Source organism: Borostomias antarcticus (assembly GCF_949987555.1).
Source record: "Borostomias antarcticus genome assembly, chromosome: 8".
Taxonomy (NCBI): domain Eukaryota; kingdom Metazoa; phylum Chordata; class Actinopteri; order Stomiiformes; family Stomiidae; genus Borostomias; species Borostomias antarcticus.
In genome coordinates, this window is record NC_140241.1 from 25,274,158 (window position 1) to 25,293,757 (window position 19,600).

Below are 19,600 nucleotides of genomic sequence, written 5' to 3' on the forward strand. Positions count from 1 at the left end.
GCCAGAGCAAACAGGTTCTACGGCAAGAGAGAGAGAGAGGTCATCTCCCACACTGAGAGGGTAGAGAAGGGGCTTCACACTCAGACAGCAGGGGGTAAGGGGGGGGGGGTATAAAACAGGGTATCTGTGGGTTTCAGCAAGTTTAATGTAAGACTTTTCAAGACCTTTTTAATGCCGCTCAGTTTATGCAACCAATTATGCAGATTGAAATTTATAAGCAACAAATGTATAGACCTCACTTAATGTGCAAGAGCTGCTGATAGATTTTTTAACAGTAAAATTGGCAGATTATGACACTTTGATTATTTGAAACATATTTAAACAGTGTTTTGGCAAACGAAAAGGTATCCTTGCTCAGATTTTCTTTTGCAAATTAAAGCTAACTGTTCAACTTTTAATACGATTCCTGGCACCTCTAGCAACAACAAAAGTTTCAATTTTTTCCACATGTGAAAGGTAATAATAGTTCCACAGTATACATTAAAATACAATTGATAAAAGATGGCACTAGAGCCGATGTAAGTCACATATAAATAAGTTAAGCATATTTTGATTTAAAGATAAATTACTTTGCAACCTTTATCTAGGTAGTCTACTCCACTAGTGGCTGCTGGTGGATGGAGGATGGGGCAGTATGCAGGGTCTGGGGTCTGCCCCCCCCCCCCCCTCTCAGAACAGGGTCTGTGGTCTGCCCCCCCCCCCCCTCAGAACAGGGTCTGTGGTCTGCCCCCCCCACCCTCTCAGAACAGGGTCTGTGGTCTGCCCCCCCCCCCCCTCAGAACAGGGTCTGGGATCTGCCCCCCCCCCCTCTCAGAACAGGGTCTGTGGTCTGCCCCCCCACCCTCTCAGAACAGGGTCTGAGGTTTGTGGCCTGCCCCCCCCCCCTCCCACCCTCTCAGAACAATGTATTGACCATTAAAAGTTGTGATTCTCTTAAATCAGGCTATGCGACGCGAGCCTTTCATCAAAGAAATATGACCGTCTCACATGATTATCATGGTGCCCTGTTCTGCACCTCTGGGCGTTCTCATCAGCCCTCGACATCACCTGACCTACCAGCACTCTGCTCTGCTCTGCCTCTGTCGGTCAGATTATCATAACAAGAGTGGCCATCTCTCCCCTTCTCTGGCTCATGATTCTGGTCACGCACGCTGCACACGGAACATTCAGCAATGTGAACAATGCAGGGCAGAACGGGTTGAGCTGGTAATAGTGACGCTACTGTACATGTGACGGCGGGGCTCCCAGGCGTGTGTTGAGCACGCGGGCCTGGCGTTCGGTACAGTCACGCCGTCGGTTTATTTTGAGATTCCAGTTGCAGATATTAGGGCGCAAAAAAATCACTTCAAGTCCATGAAGTAAATCGCAAATCGCCAATCACCCAATTCCTTAACAGCACCTCTACAACACAGAGACTGACAAATAGTCCTCTGCCGAGTGATTTTTTAAGACCTTTGAGGAATGACTAAGACAATTTAAGACTTAAAGCCTTTTATTTAAATTAATTGAAGACTTGCCCCGCAGATAAACTGTGTGTGAGTTAGTGTTGCACGGTATACCGATACTAGAAAGGTACCACGATACCCTGCCGTCAAAAACGGTACAATACCTCATTTTATTAGTACCGGTACTTTAAGAATGAGCCGTATTTCCGAGTTCTGGCGAGGCAGTGTGTCGGGGCAGTGTGTCGGGGCAGTGTGCGCGCGTCTCTCTCGGGCCTGGGTTACACGGCGCCGTTTCGAGAACGACAACGAGAACGAGAATGGCATCCAAGTTACACGTAACGTTTTATCAGCATTGCCAGAAGTTATCAGGGTTACATGGAAACGCTATCGCAACACTGAGCATTGCGCGTGCCTGTTGTAAACAGACCCTGACAGTTATCTATGAAAATAATTTGTTTCGAATGCATTTATTTAGGACTGCCTGTCTTCAACCAAAGGAAATCTTGGTCAGCCTGTTCTCAGGCCTACATTTCCAAATTAGGGTGATCCTATTCCTTAGTGAGTAATTAACTAGTAGTCCTAATTCGTTATTCAGCATAGGTTATTATTATTATTTTTGTTGTTGTTTCTTTTGATGTAGGCCTGCTAGACCAGGCGATTCAACTCAACTCGCTTCCACTCGACCTCAAGTTGGTCTACCCTGGATCATATTCCATAATAACCTCTCATTTTGTCCATCCATCCAAAGGATTTAAATGAATGCACTTTCCAATGTCTGAATAAAATAATGAGTCTGATCGCGCTCCCCATTTGAGGTCTTAAATCAGACTTTTTCTCTTGAAGTTCTGGTAAAATCAATCATGTTTAATATTATCTGAAGTTTTTAGTCTTAATGCAAACGACCTGCATGATCCCAGTCTTTGCTAAATCGTATAGTCTGTGACTTAAAAATCTTTTCAAAGTCTAGTGTATAGAGATTGCACTTTGTCTAAATTATATAATGTCGCTGCTGTGTCTTTGGAAATTGCGTTTTGACTATTATAATGCATAAAGGAATAACAGATACTGTAGAACAGATTAGAATAGCAGATCATATTCAAATCAAACAGAATATCCTAACAAAATGAAATAAAGATAGGCCTACTTTTTTACAATGCTGCGCCACCATGCATTTTAGAGAGATTGGGCTGGACTTTTGTCAGCAGCATCCTGCTCAAAATACGCTCCCGCGGCTATGTCTGGAAGCAATCAGTCATCAGTCTTATAAATCATATAATTAGGAAACTCGTAGTCTATTTGATCAATGTTGTATAGCCTATGGCCTATTTTTGTCTAGTCTGTTTTTTGTAGTTTGCAAAGAACGTTCACGGAGGAAAGTGAAAGGGCTGAGGGCTGCTCAGCTCGTTACTCTAGACGGCGGCGGAGGATTTCCAAAAGCAAAAGCGCCTATTTGGCAATATTTCAGATTTAAACCCAATGCTAATAGCTGGGGAACCTCATAACATCAATGAGGCAATCTGTGAACTCTGGAGCTCGTCATGCCGTAACGTGAACACTGTTGCTCTGTGCTGCGAAGCTGCGACCCACTCTGCTGCACGCGGACAGAGTGAAGGAGAGGGATCAGTAGCCTGGCTCCCGCCCCTGAACCTGAATAGCAATTCAATCTGAGTGTCAGACTAGTGAAGCAGAGCAGACACTTCAGTTTATGGTTGTAGCATCACAAGCTTATTATTTTAGTAATAATAATAGTACATCGTTTTTTTATTTAATGGAAAAAATAATAATTTAAATATATATGTAATTTATTTAGTTTAAACAGTTCAAATTCCTGCTCCGCCTCAGCAGACAGCAAACACAGATCAGTAGGCTACACCTGACACTGTATCATTCCATTAGCCTACTTTTCCTGATGTTTTAGGTTTTTGCCGCGGTATCGTTTCAGTATCGGTAATGAGATATTTTTAGCAGGTATCGTATCGAAGTTGTCATTTTGGTAACGTGACAACACTAGGTGTGAGTTTATATGACTCTCTGGCACACCAACCAGGAGCGGATTTTGGTATTTCTACTTTCTTTTGTAACATGTTAAAAGTCAAGTAAACCCTAAAATGTAACCGCAGACTGAGGGATCTCCTCATGTAGCCAGTGAGTGCAGTGCCTGAAGGTTCTCTCCCTCACCCTCACAGTGCCTGCAGGTCCTCCCCCTCACCCTCACAGTGCCTGAAGGTCCTCCCCCTCACCCTCACAGTGTCTGCAGGTCCTCCCCCTCACCGTGTCTGCAGGTTCTCTCCCTCACCCTCACAGTGCCTGCAGGTCCTCCCCCTCACCCTCACAGTGCCTGAAGGTCCTCCCCCTCACCCTCACAGTGTCTGAAGGTCCTCCCCCTCACCCTCACAGTGCCTGCAGGTTCTCTCCCTCACCCTCACAGTGCCTGAAGGTCCTCTCCCTCACCCTCACAGTGTCTGAAGGTCCTCCCCCTCACCCTCACAGTGCCTGCAGGTCCTCTCCCTCACCCTCACAGTGCCTGCAGGTCCTCCCCCTCACCCTCACAGTGCCTGCAGGTTCTCTCCCTCACCCTCGCAGTGCCTGCAGGTTCTCTCCCTCACCCTCGCAGTGCCTGAAGGTTCTCTCCCTCACCCTCGCAGCACGGACTGAGCTCCCTGAGCAGGCTTCTACCAAGCAGTCATCTCTGCCTGCCTGATGCATTTATCCATCTGTCTATTTATCCATCTATCAATTTATCCATCTGTCTATTTATCCATCCATCAATCTATATATCCATCTATCTATCTATTTATCTATCTATCTATTTATACATCTGTCTATTTATCCATCTATCAATTTATCCATCTATCTATTTATCCATCTGTCTATTTATCCATCTGTCTATTTATCCATCTGTCTATTTATCCATATGTCTATTTATCCATCTGTATTAATCCATCTATCTATTTATCCATTTATCCATCCATCTATCCATCTATCTGGCATCCGTCTGCCTGATTCTCCTGAATTGTCCTGTTCTAAGCTTATCAGTGGTTACTGCCATGGTCATCCGCTCCTCCTGGATTACTGCCCTGACCTGATCCCACCCATTAGGGGGAATTGGGTTTGTGGACTGAATTGAGGCTTGGGCCGCAGTGCTGGTGTGCCATAGCTCAGAGCTAGCTAGCTAACCTACTAACACACTGCACCAAGGCACGGGACAGCTACAGTACTGTCTACCGCCTGCTGCTGTGTTCTCCGTCTCTGGGCTGAGTGATCGCAGACATATAAGAGGTGTGTGTGTGTGTGTGTGTGTGTGTGTGTGTGTGTGTGTGTGTGTGTGTGTGTGTGTGTGTGGCACGGTGGGGTGTAGGAGTGCAGAGTCAGAATGCACGGGGTCGCGGCGGGGGTCACCCGGGGGTCGAGATGTGGGACTTGCCTCTATGAAGGGGTCGATGTGCAGCATGAGGGCCTGGGTCCTGCTGATGATGAACTGGTTGACGCAGGCGATGGCGTGAGACCTGCGGCAGAAACAGACGAGCCGTTCTGACCACGCACACAACCCTCTCCTCCACACACAACCCTCTCCTCACCCTCTCCTCCACACACAACCCTCTCCTCACCCTCTCCTCCACACACAACCCTCTCCTCACCCTCTCCTCCACACACAACCCTCTCCTCACACGGCCCACTCGCACACAATGCAGTCTCTGTCTCCCCCACCACACGCGGATAGCACCTCAGGATAGGACGGGAGAACCAGGCAGGCTGGTTCATCTGGGCCCGGGGGGTAAGGGCGAGGGGGGGGGGGGGGGGGGACTAGCGTACCTGATCTTGGGGCTGCTGTGCTTGAAGAACTGCAGGAACTTGGGGATCATGACGTTGAGAGGACGGTCCAGCATGTCACTGTCCAGGATCTCAGCAGAGTCCTCGCAGATCTTCTGCAGAGCTCCAAACGCCCCCTGAGAGACACACAGAGAGACAGACAGAGAGAAAGAGACAGAGACAGAGACAGAGAGAGACGGAGACCGAGAGACAGAGACAGACCGAGAGACAGAGACAGAGACAGAGAGAAAGAGACAGAGACAGAGACAGAGACAGAGAGAGAGAGAAGGAGAGAGAGAGAGAGGGAAGTTGGTTAGAGGAGGTTCCTCCCTTCTTCCCCCAGGTAAATCATTCTCATCCACCAACATGAAGGACAGGGCCTGGGAAAGGTCAGAGCATCAACCACTAACCAAGTGCTCTATAAAAACTTCAGTGCAGTGTAGACCGACATATCTAGATAAACTCCATATACGTCATAAAAACCCATATATCTCTGTCCTCACATCCACACACATACCCTATAAAACCCCCATGTCTCCATAATCATACTTTTTTATTGTTTAGACTGCCTGGATAAAAGGTCATCCACTGATAATGGATGAGTGTGTCCTCCATGATCTAATGCAGCCGTCTATAAATGGGCCATTAATAGCCTCAATGCTTGTAACATTAAGAAATGTCCATCAGAGAATGTGGCTTTTTTTTATGACCTTTTCTATTTTCTCAATCCAATGACCTTGACAAGGTTTGCGTGTAGCTAAGGCACCTGCCGGCAATATAGTCGGCAATATTGTCCTACAACGTGCACCCGCACACAGCCAGAATTTACAACACCCTGACGCTAGCCTGTGTTGTGCAGGAGTTATGTTGAGCTACATCATTAAATAACGAACCAGACAAACATCAACGTGGCCGTCTCAAGGGAAATATGAGGGCTGGTGATATGACACACACACACTCAATAGACCGGAGAAGTCAATGTTGCTCGCAAGCACACAAACACAAACACACACACACACACACACATACAGACACACACACACGTCTGAAGAGTGGTTGTAACAAAGAGCGCAGCAGCGGGGGCCCCGTATGAGGGCCGTTTCCACGGCAACCGTTTCCACGGCAGGCGTGCATTCCTTCCTCCTCCAGACACACAAGAAGGCTCCCAGACGGACACGGCCCGGTTAGGGAGCACCGAGGGGGAAGACGTGCTAGCGCGTTGGCGCCCGTTTTAGATGAGACAACGTCGCAACGTGCACCTAGAGACGTGGCACGGGACCGTAGCCTACTAACAGACCTATAACCGCATTGTGCCTGCCGCAGGGGTGCAGCATGATGAGTTGTGCTCTTCCCGCTCATGCATATGCATTCGTTGGAGTGCCGAGGGAAATGTGGGAGTGTCGCGCAAAAACATGGGAGTAGATGAGTAAGGAGAGACTGACTGATTACGTATACCGGTGTATAAACGTTTCCTGTGTTCGCCTTCTGATGTCTGGCCATCTTTATTCGACTTCTTCCTTTTCCCAACGAGCAACTGTACGATATTCCTTATGTGGGCTGCCAGACCCACATTGTTGTATCTCCACTATTTCTTTATGACTTATTCTGCCACAAACTTTGGTCGCAATCTCCTTTGTCATTCTCTGTGCTAGAAGCGTCCTTGAAACGTTGACATGTTCAGGAAGGTTAGCAGTCGAGTAGGTGTATTTTTATTGTTGTTGGGTTGTGTCGTTTATTTTTTTATTCTTTTTTATTAGTATTGAAATGCACCATATTCTTTGAATGGGGATTTGCAATACCTCCGGTCACCATACCCAAGCCGGAGGCGCTGTTTTGGTTTCTGTCAGATAAGATGGCTGCTTATGGCTGTTTATATGCCCTTAACAGTGCGATGACCCAGACTCAGAACACCAGTTGCCAACATACAAATGTATATTTACCTCTGCCCCAGCGACAGCGCAGGTGTGTTTGTTTGTCTGTTAGCAAGGTTATGCAAAAACTACTGGACCGATTTTCATGAAACTCGGTGGGTGTAATATGGTCCAACTTAGAACCCAATACATTTTGGAGCGGATCCGAAGCACGGGTCGGGTCCACGGGCCGCCAAACACGGCCGGCCATTCACCTCCATTCATTTTTGGAATCAGGATTACGCAAAACCACCAGACCGATCTTCATGAAACTCGGTGGAGGGGTGTAACATGGGCGAACTTAGAACCCATTACATGTTGGAGCAGATCCGAATCACAGGGCAGGTCCATAAGACATTTTTTGGTTTGTTTGTTTGTTTGTTAGCAGAATTACACTAAACTACCAGACCAATTTTCATGAAACTCGGTGGAGGGGTGTAGCATGGTCCACCTTAGAACCCATTAAACGTTGGAGCGAATCCAAATCATGGGGTGGGTCCAAACACGGCCGGCCATTCACCTCCATTCATTTTTTAGACAAGGTTTACACTTAAACTCAGGGGAGGGGTGTAGGATGCCCCAAAGTTAGTATTAATTAGTACACATTCCAGGTTAGTATTAATTCCTTTCAACATGAGCGAAAAACAGCCAAATTACCCTATCTATCTATCTATCTAATCTATCTATCTCTAGGTGGCCATACTTACTAGCGCACCTGGTCTTGGGGCTGCTGTGCTTGAAGAGCCTCAGGAACTTCGGGATCATGAAATGTGTGTGTGTGTGTGTATTCTCAGCAGTGGTTGAGAACAAGGAGTGGTCTTGCCAAGGTTGAATCCAACGGCACATGAGAACACCACCCCCGGGAGAGATATGGAGGTCAAGAAGGTCGATAAACAAACGGGTAACTGGGAAGCACTCAAGGACCTGTGTGTGTGTGTGTGTTTGTGCGCGCGCGTGTGTGTGTGTGTCCTTTGTACCCGTTTGTTGACAGGAGGGAGATGTGAAGCGAGGCCACCAAGGCCACTGTGCATAATGATGGTCTCTGCCAGCATCAGCTCACCCTGCTGCGGAAGAGTGTGAGGTGAAAGAATGCCAGCTATGCTGTAAGAATGTAGCACAAGCCCGCTGGAGGAGAGGGAACAGTTAAATAAACACTCACTCCCCTTCAAACTCCTGCCAATCTCTGTGTTTGAATAGCCTACATCCCATAAGCTTGAGAGTCATGCCAGTGCTACATTGAAGAGTTGCACAAATAAAATGCAAAAAGGATCGTTAGGCATTAATTAGGCTCCGGGCGAGAATAAAAGGTCATTTGTAAATCTTCTCCCTTGATACAGTAATTACATCAACCTACCGATTAATTACATTATCCATCCCTCGCGGTCGGCGCTCTCCAGAGCTCTGGCCTTCGCTCCTCCTGACACACTGACCGACAGTCACAGCACGTACTTCCACAGTGACACGACGCCTGACCCCTGACCCCCGCAACCGATTTACAGCCGCCACTAAATCACCACAGTAAAACTGCTCTCCAGCAAAACCTAAATAAAGCCGTCCGCCAGCGTTCCGTAAGTGCTTGGCGTGACGCGCACATGCTCTGGGCTTTTTATAGCGCGTAGGGGTGGGGGGTGGGGGGTAGGGCGTCTCCCCCCCCCCCCGGCTCCACAGTCAGTCTGCAGGCTGGACGACAAGGCCAGGGCCAGGAGAGCCAATAGTGGTCAGACGGACCCCCGTCGGCGTTCCCTACCCTTCCACACTGCAGGGGTGTGCTGTGTAGCCAGCTCACACATTAAGGGGAGCAGGCCTGGATGCTGCTGATGCAATCTCTGACAGTGTGTGTGTGTGTGTGTGTGTGTGTGTGTGTGTGTGTGTGACGAGGATAAGCTACTAACAGGCTGACGAGGATAATCGTTATGCGCAGACACACACACACACACACACACACACAAATCTAGTTTATGGGTATAAAGTCCAGTAGACTTTCTCTCATAGTGTACCTCACTATCTGCATCCCCAACAATATCACACACAGCAGTGCAGGAAAACAGCCCAACAACTCAGTCACACTAGGGCAGGAATTTCACGGCGGCCCTTGGTGCCCCGCCCTCACTTTGCACACACACACACACATCAGCAATAGTCGGTTAGACATTAGAAGTTCAAATTTGGGGAAAGAAAAACTCTGGCATACCCCTCCCCAGCTTTTAGATTTCTAAACCTCACACATGATGCACACACGCACACAAAGCTTGTGAAGACACACACTCCAGAGCTCCACTGCAGAAAATAGCTGACCTAAATCTAGCCTTCTCAGTGTGCTCTGTGAGGGAGGAAAAGTGTAACTATACCAAGAGCCACTGTACTCTGAATGTGTGTGTGTGTGTGTGTGTGTATATATATATATATATATTGAATATGTGTGTGTGTGTGCGCGTGTTTGTGTGTGCGTGCGTGTGCTTAAAAGCTATGCAGGTGTCACTTTTGGGGACACTGTAGCATGAGTTCCATGTTGAGTCTGTGTCGATGGATGCAGAGACACAATGTAGATGGTGCCACGTACACAACAACAAAGACTAGTCCTGCTCACCTTCTCATGCCGACACACTATAGACATAGTAGAGGTGTAGAGGTGTCATGATAGATCAGGTGATCCATGCCGTTTGAACGCGTGGCTCGTGACTTGCATGAGCGGAGAAAGTAAATCAAGGTTCTAATAAATGTCTATATACGGTAGTAGCTACTAAGTGGCTTTATGTGAGGCAATCTCTTTTAGGAGAGTGCCATAACGAATCCTGGGGTGTGGCTGAGCAAGCGTTTCTCATGTCAGCGAGGGCGTGTGTATGTACAGCATGTTCTCCAGAACACAGACGTCCCACCCTCTGATCTGCAATAAGGCTGCTGTTGCAGGCGTGTGCGGAGGACGGCTTACCAGCGGAATGTATGTGTGTGTGTGTGTGTGTGTGTGCGTGTGCATTAGTACAGTACCATCAATCAGCTCATTTGTGAAGCACCAGAGTGTGGCTTCATATTTACTGACCCTGGCAAGCCGCCAGGGACCACTGCAAGACATCATGGGACACTGGCTATTTTGAGGGCTGTTGCAAGGGAACACTTACCCATGATGCAACTGTGATATGAGCAGTACAGGAAACTGAATAAGCATCAGATCTTATTTAATTAGATAAGACTCAAAAGCCTACTATAAAATCACAAAACATAATCTAGGCTACACGCAGAGTAAGCAACAGATAAGAATCACATAGTGTTTCAAACATCCAACAACACACCTGATTTGTTTGCTTCCCTCTGGAAAATTAGGTGTAGGATTAGTACAGTAGGATTATGTACACCCCCCCCCCTCCCCTTCTCTCTGTGAAACGCATTGTGTTGCCTTTGCGTATGAAATGTGCTACTATATAAATAAAGTTTGATTTGACGATCATAGTATGCAACCTGCGCTCCATGAAGACAGCCATACAACCCTGGCTAAACACGCACGCACGCGCGCGCACACACGCGCACCCCCACGCGCACACACACACACACACAGGCTATAACTCCAGGGATGTCACAGGCGAGAGAGTGATCAAGGGCACAAGTGGGTGGACCAACTTACAGTAGGAAGTACACTCAAGTGACAATAGTGTGTGTGTGTGTGTGTGTGTGTGTGTGTGTGTGTGTGTGTGTGTGTGTGTGTGTGTGTGTGTGTGTGTCATCATTTCCTTCACAGCTGTGGTAAACTTGCTCTGTAATTGACATGTCTATCAGCATTTTTGTGATAGTACTAACATGCTACTGCGTAGCAGACAAAACGCTCCAGGATGGTTGAACGGTTGACAACTAGTAATAACAATGACCAGACACAGCAAAGGGTTGGTTCTGAAGGTTGATTGAGTGACCACGTGATCAACCTGTGATGAGAAGAGTAATCTATAGGTGAAGGGTCAACCCAGACTCTTCAAATTTGACTGCAATGGTTACAGTGACAAATGGGTGTATCCCACTAACAGTATAGAGCACAGTTGGACGGTCTGACCATTACTTTTGACTGGCAACGTTGTCACCATGCTGGAATACTTTCCCCTGCCGAAAATTAAAAGCAGGTTCATGTATTTGAGAATTGAGGCGTTGTTTTTGTGAACAAATTTCTACTTAATCTGTTGTTGATGTAACGGTGGGTGCCAAGTCCAGGAAATGAGGGCAGATGATTTCATGCTGGTAAAAGTGGAGGCAGATGGAGGAGAAATTATTTCATGTTGAATAAGCTGTCGCTCATTTTAGGGCCCAAATCCAGCTGTGAGACTTCCAAATTTCATTCACGGGCACGCGCGCGCACGCACGCACGCACGCACGCACGCACACACACACACACACACACACACACACACACAGTGCATATGCTTAAAATGATCAGGATACCCTTACTCATCCAGAAACCCCTCACTCATTAAAGGGGTAGTAATGTGATGTTTTGGACATTTAGCCCTATTTCTGGTATATCTAACATCAATCTGAAATATAGAGACTATAATTTCACCCACGTATTGAGCAAGATCAGGATTTTGGTCCGACTCAAATTTCTTTACAATGGAAGTGGCCAGGGCACTTTAATGTGTAGCTTTTTCCAACACGAGAAGCTCATGGCTTAATATTACTTAGTCTCAGTATGCCGACCTGATAAATATAGGCTACTTGCTAACCGAATGTTGAAACAATAGCTACATTTGAACCGGAACTATTTCCGACTGCACAACGTCACGTTTACGCGTTGCACTGTCAACTTCCGCTTCGTCGGTTTGTAGAGACGAGTGAGCCAGAGAGCAACAAGACGAGAGTTGAGCCCATAGTACAAACACAGAACCAGACGAAGAAGGAGTTTACAAGTAGCCTACAGCAGAACTATTTGTAACGTTATATATAATTTATAACAGCAATGGTGCGCGAATGTACAGTCCCCAGTTATGGGAATCGATACACATCTCTGTTCATAGGCTTCTGTTGTCAGACCCTGACAGATTGAAACGTTGGCTTCTTGTTCTGGGGATCGACAAACACTCCAAACCGAGTCTCTGTAGGTCAGACTTGCGGCTTTGTGGAGAGCATTTGACTAAAACAATTTTACTAGCAGTAACGTTATGTGGAACTCCATAGTGATTTCATCCAGTAGATAATGGCAGGGTGTATTGTTCACAAGTTTTATTCCATGTTTGTTACCAATAAAACATACCATTTTTAGAACATTACTGTACTGTTTCTTGAATTGAACACACTATACACAAACTTGTTTTGGGGTGCCCCGGGCTTATTCAGCAAGTAATGTTATAATGACAATAATGCTTAGAATAAGAAGAATGCTTAGACGATTGCCATCAGGATTAACCGTCTGTCTTGTCCAGAGAAGTTTAGGAAGTTACACTAGGTCACAGCATTTCACAGCCTATTGGAAGCTACATTTTCTCTGGTGGGGAAGGGGTAGGCCTATTTATCCCGAACTGTGCAACTTGGCAGAACTCGTCTGTGTCCATGGCTGCAGTACTTTCAGCGCCCACTCCAATACCACACAGTAGGCTACCTGTCTTACTGTCTAAAAATCATAGCCTACTCAAACAACTGAGTAATCAATTCTTATGGCGTTTAGTCGCATAGTAGCCTACGCAACCTTTACGTAGGGTAATGCACCCCAAAAGTTTAAAAACCACATCTGTCCCTAAAGCATTTTATTCCCTCCCCAGTCAACTTTGGCTCACTGGGCAACGATTGATGTCCATGATCACTTGCACATTTGGACACTTTAGGAGTCTAACGCCATTGGAAACCTAGTGTGCACGGCTCGAGATCAGCAGAGATGTTTTCAACCAGTTGCAACTAGACCTTTTTCAAACAACAAATAGGCTACTTGCTGTTGCTGTCACATTCACTTTCGGACTTCGGAATCTACATGGTTCTCATGACGCGGAATCTACATGGTTCTCATGACGCGTTCCCAAACCCTTGCACAACAAGGGTCCCATCTCCAATGGGTTTTACATGTTTGGCCTCTTCGCTGCAGTAGGCTATGCACTTACAGAATTGCGAGTTTTGCACTCACAGAATTGCGAGTTCTCCGTGAGGAGGTCATGGAGCATGTAAACACAGCGGATTGTGATACATTTCACAGGACAGCATACTGAGACCGGCAAGATTACACAGTGAGCTTCTTTCTAGTTTTTATTGATTTTTTCAACATGTATTAACTTGCCCTGGCCACTTCCATTGTAAGGAAAATTTGAGTCGGACGGAAATCTTGATCTAGCTCAATACTTGAGCGATCAGTGAAATCATGGTCTCTAATTTTCTGATTGATGTTAGACATACCAGAAATAGGGCTAAATGTCCAAAATATCACACTACCCCTTTAAAAAAGCATGTCTATATTTCTTCATAAAAAAGGCACTGACCTCGCAGGTGTTGTAGTCCTCAGAGTCCAGCAGCTGACAGAGTTTAGGGAGGAGCTCCGGCCAGTTCTGCAGCTCCCCCTTGGAGGCGATGGTGGTGATAAGGATACCTGGGGCAGCAGACGATAAGAGGGGACAGGGACAGAGGGACAGGCGGAGAGAGAGAGAACACGGAGAACAGGTCAGTGCTCAGAGCCATAATGCCAGACAGCTAGCGTGTCAGTTTCAAACTGAAGCTTGGCTAGCTCCAGGGCATAGCTTGGTCCCTGAGGGACAGCAGTGTGTGCAAGCTTTGTGTGTTTATGTGTGTTCACCGTCCATGTATTTTTACAAGCCATGTAATTGATAGACAATTTCCATGTTTACCTAAAAAAATGTACAATGAAGCTTTCTGAATCTTTGACGATGGAGCAAAAAAGCCTTTTGGTCTTCATGACCAGGATGACTAACAAGCCCAGGCTTTGAAAGACATTTTTCACCACATCTGAAGCCTTCCAACATACACGGAACAGTGGCTTTGAACTCTGCACTTAAAAAAATTCTGTTATTATGAGGTGATTTGAGTTCAGTTCGGTGAGATGTTTGGTAACCATGGCAACAGAGCCCCGGCTGCTGGCCTAGATAAGAGGACACCATGCAAATACCATTGGCTACGTCACTGGACACAGCTCTGCCCAACCACAGCCTAGGAAACGACCATGCAGGTAGCGCCGTGAAGGCGATGGAGAACGCAGGGACGCAGTATGACTCAAACCCTTCAGGCTGAATACACCTGACTGAGGGAGACAACAATATGAACTGGCCATGGAGGCTATAGTAAGACGATAATTAACATGCTGCTGATATACAAAAGTAATCCATTTCCTGGCTGCAACTCGGCTACTTTGTCAAGGGAGAGCTAGGCTACAAGATTACAGACACATAATCTAAGGAGACTCTCAGCATCAAGGGCTGGAATTGGGGGGCTAAATCACCAAATGATTCCCCCGCTCCCCCAGGGGATGGGGTCAAATGCGGAGAACTAATCTCACCACCCCAGGTCGGGTGTGTGACGATCATTGGGACTCAAACGAGAACTTAATTTAATACTGGTGGCAAAGGAGAGGAGCATGCTCTAAAAACCATACATTGAGTACATCAGCAGTATATACATTAAGTACGTCTAGCTTTTTTTTTTTTTTACCAAACTCACCCACTGTCGCCCGGATGAGGGCCGAGGAGTCTCCGATATTCTGCAGACACTCGCTTTTGATGAATTCAGACACGCCATTGGGGAAGTTCTGGTAGTGGGCCTTGACGTTGTTCTTCAGGATCAACCCACTCAGAGAACGGGTCGGCTCATCTGGGGGAGGCGGAGGGGGGACCACAAGGGGGAGGGGACAGAAGGTTCCAGGGCTGAGGTTAGTTCTGTAGCCACTTTTTTTTCAGACATTTCAGCTAGTCCTTTTCATGGAAGAAAACTGATACAAGGACATTGAGACCATTTCCAATGCAGTATTTCCCTAACGGTACTTTCAGAAGTGCAAGTCATTCACGTGCATCTGATAGTGCATCTGATAGTATCCAGAAAGAAGGAACAGGAGCCCCAGGGACTGGAGGCCAAACAACAGTGCTACTGAGTAGCAGTTGGTGTTTCATAACCTGATCACAGGCATACTGAAACACAGACAGAAATACCATAGCCTATATACCCTCCACAGCATATATTAATAGTGCTCTAAGAATATAAATAAAGGTGAACCTGCATTTTCTACTTGAAGTGGGAAACATCAAGAGGATGACCTCATAGGCTGAGAATGTAACTAGGTAAAAGAAAAACTGGATAGCAACAGCAAAACAGCCAATGGGGAATCAATGCCTACTGCCATTAGGCTATGCAGGGGAGATAACAGCAGCAGCCTCTGCCGACTTCTCCCAGAGGGTTTTTTGTATGGTGGTGAAATAAAATAATCACAAATTGCAGAAATATACAGCAAAGGTCGTTTCAGCATTTGATAAGACACAAGCTGTAATTTTCCTTCTTTTATCTGAATCAATTAGCAATCAAACACTGATAGTCCCAGTAGAGAAATTCACATTGTGGATGCAAGACCATCCCTATTCTGTCCTCTTGGATCAACCCCCCCCCCCCCCCCGTCTCCTAGGAAGTCCAGAGATCACCACATGCCACTAAATGGCTTTACAGTCAAAATCATTGGGCATCTACTTTACAGGCTGTCGGGTCAGGAGTTGAGTGAATCCAAGGCATTAGGTTTAAAATTAGAGTGACCCATATTCTTGTGCCACCTCTTTGGTGACAGGATATCACGGGTTGCTCTAGTCAAAGAACAGCGAGGCTTGCTGCTAGGGCGCTTCAGCTGCCAGTCTGTGTGACGCGGCAGGCATAGTGCCCAGGAGAGACTCAGGGACAAAACATGATGATGGAAGAGTGACTGGTTGATGGCTGGGGAAATGAATCTCACCTTCCGACTTCAACTTGGTGAGAACGAATATCAGGTAGTTGTTGAAGTCTGGGAACTGGTTCAGCTGTTCGAGTCTCTGTGGAAAAGGTGGTTGAGGAAGACAAGCCGTGTAGGTTCCACAGTACACCGCCAGTGACCTAATGCATGTCACATTATCACTACGCCATGGCTACCATGTGATGTGTCAGCAAACGTGAATAGCTCTACCCAACCTACATGCATCTTTCTTTCTTCACCCTCAATACTGTGGCATTTACACAACACAGAGACAAGCTGTACTAGACCACCAGAGGACTGTAATGTTTACATAACAGCTAATTCAGTCCTCTCATCGTTCATGCCTTGACTACCAGAATATCCACCCAGCTCTAGTGTCCATCCTTTACCGTGAGCTCCTTGATCCAGAGCACTTGATGAGCTCACACGCGGAGTTAACCTGTACTGCCTGTGCAAATATGTCAGCTCCTTGGGATTCACAATCACGTTCCAGGTGCATCAACCAGAGATCACGTTAGATTCTACAGATGCCAAAACATATTTCCTCTAGCTAGTATTCCAAATGATTAGCTAAGTGACCTGCATTCATTTAAACATAAAGGGTCTAGCGATGTCAACACTCAACGTTACATAAGAGCATGTCGTTTTTTGTCAGTCCATGCATCAATTCATCATCACAAAGCCAGCATACATGTCTATGTCTGCATACAACAATAACTTATGACCACCAATAAGGCACTTAACGCTACTAACAGCTAAAATTAGCATAACGTTACTAACGTTACGTTAGATACTTTGGGGAAGGAAACGATGAAAGAACTCCTGTTCTGCTCTCGATTTGATTGGGAATGTCCCTAGCACTATAACATTATAACCTTAGCTAACCTAGACTAGCTGTCAGCCTCAGCTGCGAAAGCAAGAAAGTCAAGTCTCCTTCAAAGCTAGCTACTTATGGTGCGTTCGTTTGTGGTCGGAGGTGGCAAGTCGCAAGTGGGAAAATACCTACCTCCGACCTGTGTGCATTCGAGCTATATACCATTATATCACAGTTACCTAGTTATATCTATATACCATTATATCACAGTTACCTAGTTATATCTATATACCATTATATCACAGTTACCTAGTTATATCTATATACCATTATATCACAGTTACCTAGTTATATCTAGTGCATTCGAGCAACTGGGGGCTGAGAAACATATCCGAATTTGCGACGAGGAAGTGCGAGTTCATGCTGTGTTTTATTTAATCATTCCTAGTAGCAAGTCGCAATTTGCCACCTCCCAGTTAGAAACGAACGCACCATTAGATATGAGCTTCCGAGCTAGCCAACTATCCAGTTGTGGGTGTCTGTCTAACGTTAGCTAGCATGGCAAGCGAGTCTGGCACATCCCACATACACTGAGACGAGGCTGGACGTCCACGTCCGCCTGCGAGCACAGAAGGATACTTGCTGTACTGATCTCTGGGTGGAGGTATCAGGCGACTGGGACTCTCGCAGAAGCTGGAGAATCTGCTGAAGCCCTTGCTCGTCTGGTTTCCACTCACACTCCATCTTGGTTTGCTGCAAAGTGATGAAACGGAGAAGGAAGTGTCAGTCACACGTTAGTGCTAGCTGGCTGCTAACATTAGCTAGATGATATGCCGTCCTCACAAAGGTATGCTAGCCAGCCGGACTAGCTAGATAGGCTGGCTAGCCAGCTGCTACTACTCGCTAGACAAAACCACAGCAACTAGAGGCCGTTTGCTATTTTAAAAATGCATGTTGTCATATTGTTTCACCTACCTTAAATAGCTAGACTTTCTTCTTGCAATGTACCTGTCTGGAATTTTTAGACATGGGCCTGTCAGCACAGGGACATTCCGTTTTCGCAACAAGCTATGATTGCTTTGCTAAACTACTCAGAGATTCATGGCGCATTTACAGTCCAGCCCGATCCATCAACTCTGGGGGGGTCCTAGTGCCCGACAAGTTCGAAATTGCAAACCCCAGCCCAGCCATGTAATTCGTAGGTGTACGGCAAAATAGTAATGCCTCCGTATTGATTTTAGGTCATAAAGGATTCGAAAATAGGATGTAACAGTTATATATACTGTATATAGTTTATATATTATTCATTTATATTTCATTTTATTTATAACTAATATTATAATAATAAATAATATAAATAATAATTATATATACAAGATAGATAGATAGATATATTTGATCTCTCTGTCCATCCCCTCTTACTCTGTTATTGTTAGAAGACATGAGTCACATAATTTGCAAGATTTTAGAATGTCACTGGTCCAATACTGTCGTACAAGAACCGAAGAAATGTTGGAGAGCTAGACAACCCTTCTCTCTGCTGGTGGTAAGAAGTATTGAAATATTGTTGTAAAGGGGTAGTCCGCTCATATCAGCACTGAACTCATTATGTGCCAGATACCCTCCATCTCTCTGAGCTGATGCTGGTTCAATGAATTATCACACATAAACAAATGTTTATAGACATTTGTGTATCACACATTAACAAAATGTTTATACTAACCAGGCCAGGCCCAGCCTGGCTTATGTGCGTGGCTGGCTTGTTTCTGTTCAGGACTGGTAGGACAGAAGCTAGTCATGCCACTGAAATAGCTGGGAATTGAAATGACATGAGCTCACAACAACTAGCAGCAGCTTCCATAACATTAATGGTAGCGGTCAGTGGCTAAAGCAGTTACACTGATGATAATATAAAGTCATCCCCACCGGGTCTTGAACCCCAGTCTCGAGGGGGGGGGGGGTCCAATGCTCTGACCTCTACTCTACTTGTGCAGCGGAGATCGGTGGGTTGGTTTTGGTGTCCTGGTTCCAGTCCCTAGTGTGGGTTGGGTTTAGAATAAAGGTTGGGGTTGGGACAGCATCTGACCTATAAGGCAAGGGGTAAAGGTTGGAGTGAAAGGATAAACAAGTAGAGGTTTGGGGTATAGTCCCATAAAGTCATTCCCACCAGGTCTTGAACCCCGGTCTCCCGGGTGGGAGTCCAATGCTCTGACCATTACTCTACTTGTGCAGTGGAGATCAATGGGTTGATTTTGGTGTCCTTCTTGATTTTGGTGTGCTGGGACTACTGCCTCTTGTGGTTAATTACATAGCATTTCACTTCACATTATACACGATTCTGTGTATATTTTTTGTATTTTGCTATTCTGTATATGTTCAGACACTATTGTTGTACTTACATATTCATAAGAGACTTACATAAATGTTCTCCTCAATTATTGTTCTTTATTGCTACATTGTAACAAATAAACTGCTTTGTACTTGTAAACTCTGTGTATGTTTTTGTAGTTTTATATTCTGTATATATTTAGATTTTAGTAGGAAGCCATTATGGCTTTTGATTTCTTCTTTTAGAGTTTACCCTGCCTTGGAGAATAGCTTACTCTCACATAGGAGAGGTAGGGATACACAGGTTTCCCGTTTGTGCCAATAGCCAAGTGGAGCCTCTGATCTGCGCTTGTGTACGATGAAATAACTTCACAATAGCAGGTGGTAGTAGTCTGTATCA

The 19,600-nt window shown here is 45.9% G+C and overlaps 1 protein-coding gene across 2 annotated transcripts in view; it reads right to left on the reverse strand.

The window, feature by feature from the left end:
• tnpo1 (transportin 1) overlaps positions 1-17,951 on the reverse strand; it is a 32,195-nt gene extending 14,244 nt beyond the window's left edge. For both annotated transcript variants that reach the window (XM_084441700.1, XM_084441701.1), the window contains exons 1-8: positions 17,848-17,951; positions 17,512-17,625; positions 16,062-16,137; positions 14,792-14,941; positions 13,603-13,709; positions 5,259-5,392; positions 4,870-4,951; positions 1-17 (exon numbers count right to left, since the gene is read on the reverse strand). The exon at positions 1-17 is cut by the window's left edge and continues 106 nt beyond it. In XM_084441700.1, the coding sequence (XP_084297826.1) occupies positions 1-17; positions 4,870-4,951; positions 5,259-5,392; positions 13,603-13,709; positions 14,792-14,941; positions 16,062-16,137; positions 17,512-17,616 (671 nt within the window). In that variant the 5' untranslated portion in view covers positions 17,617-17,625; positions 17,848-17,951. The remainder of the gene's footprint in view (positions 18-4,869; positions 4,952-5,258; positions 5,393-13,602; positions 13,710-14,791; positions 14,942-16,061; positions 16,138-17,511; positions 17,626-17,847) is intronic.
• Positions 17,952-19,600: the final 1,649 nt, after the last annotated feature.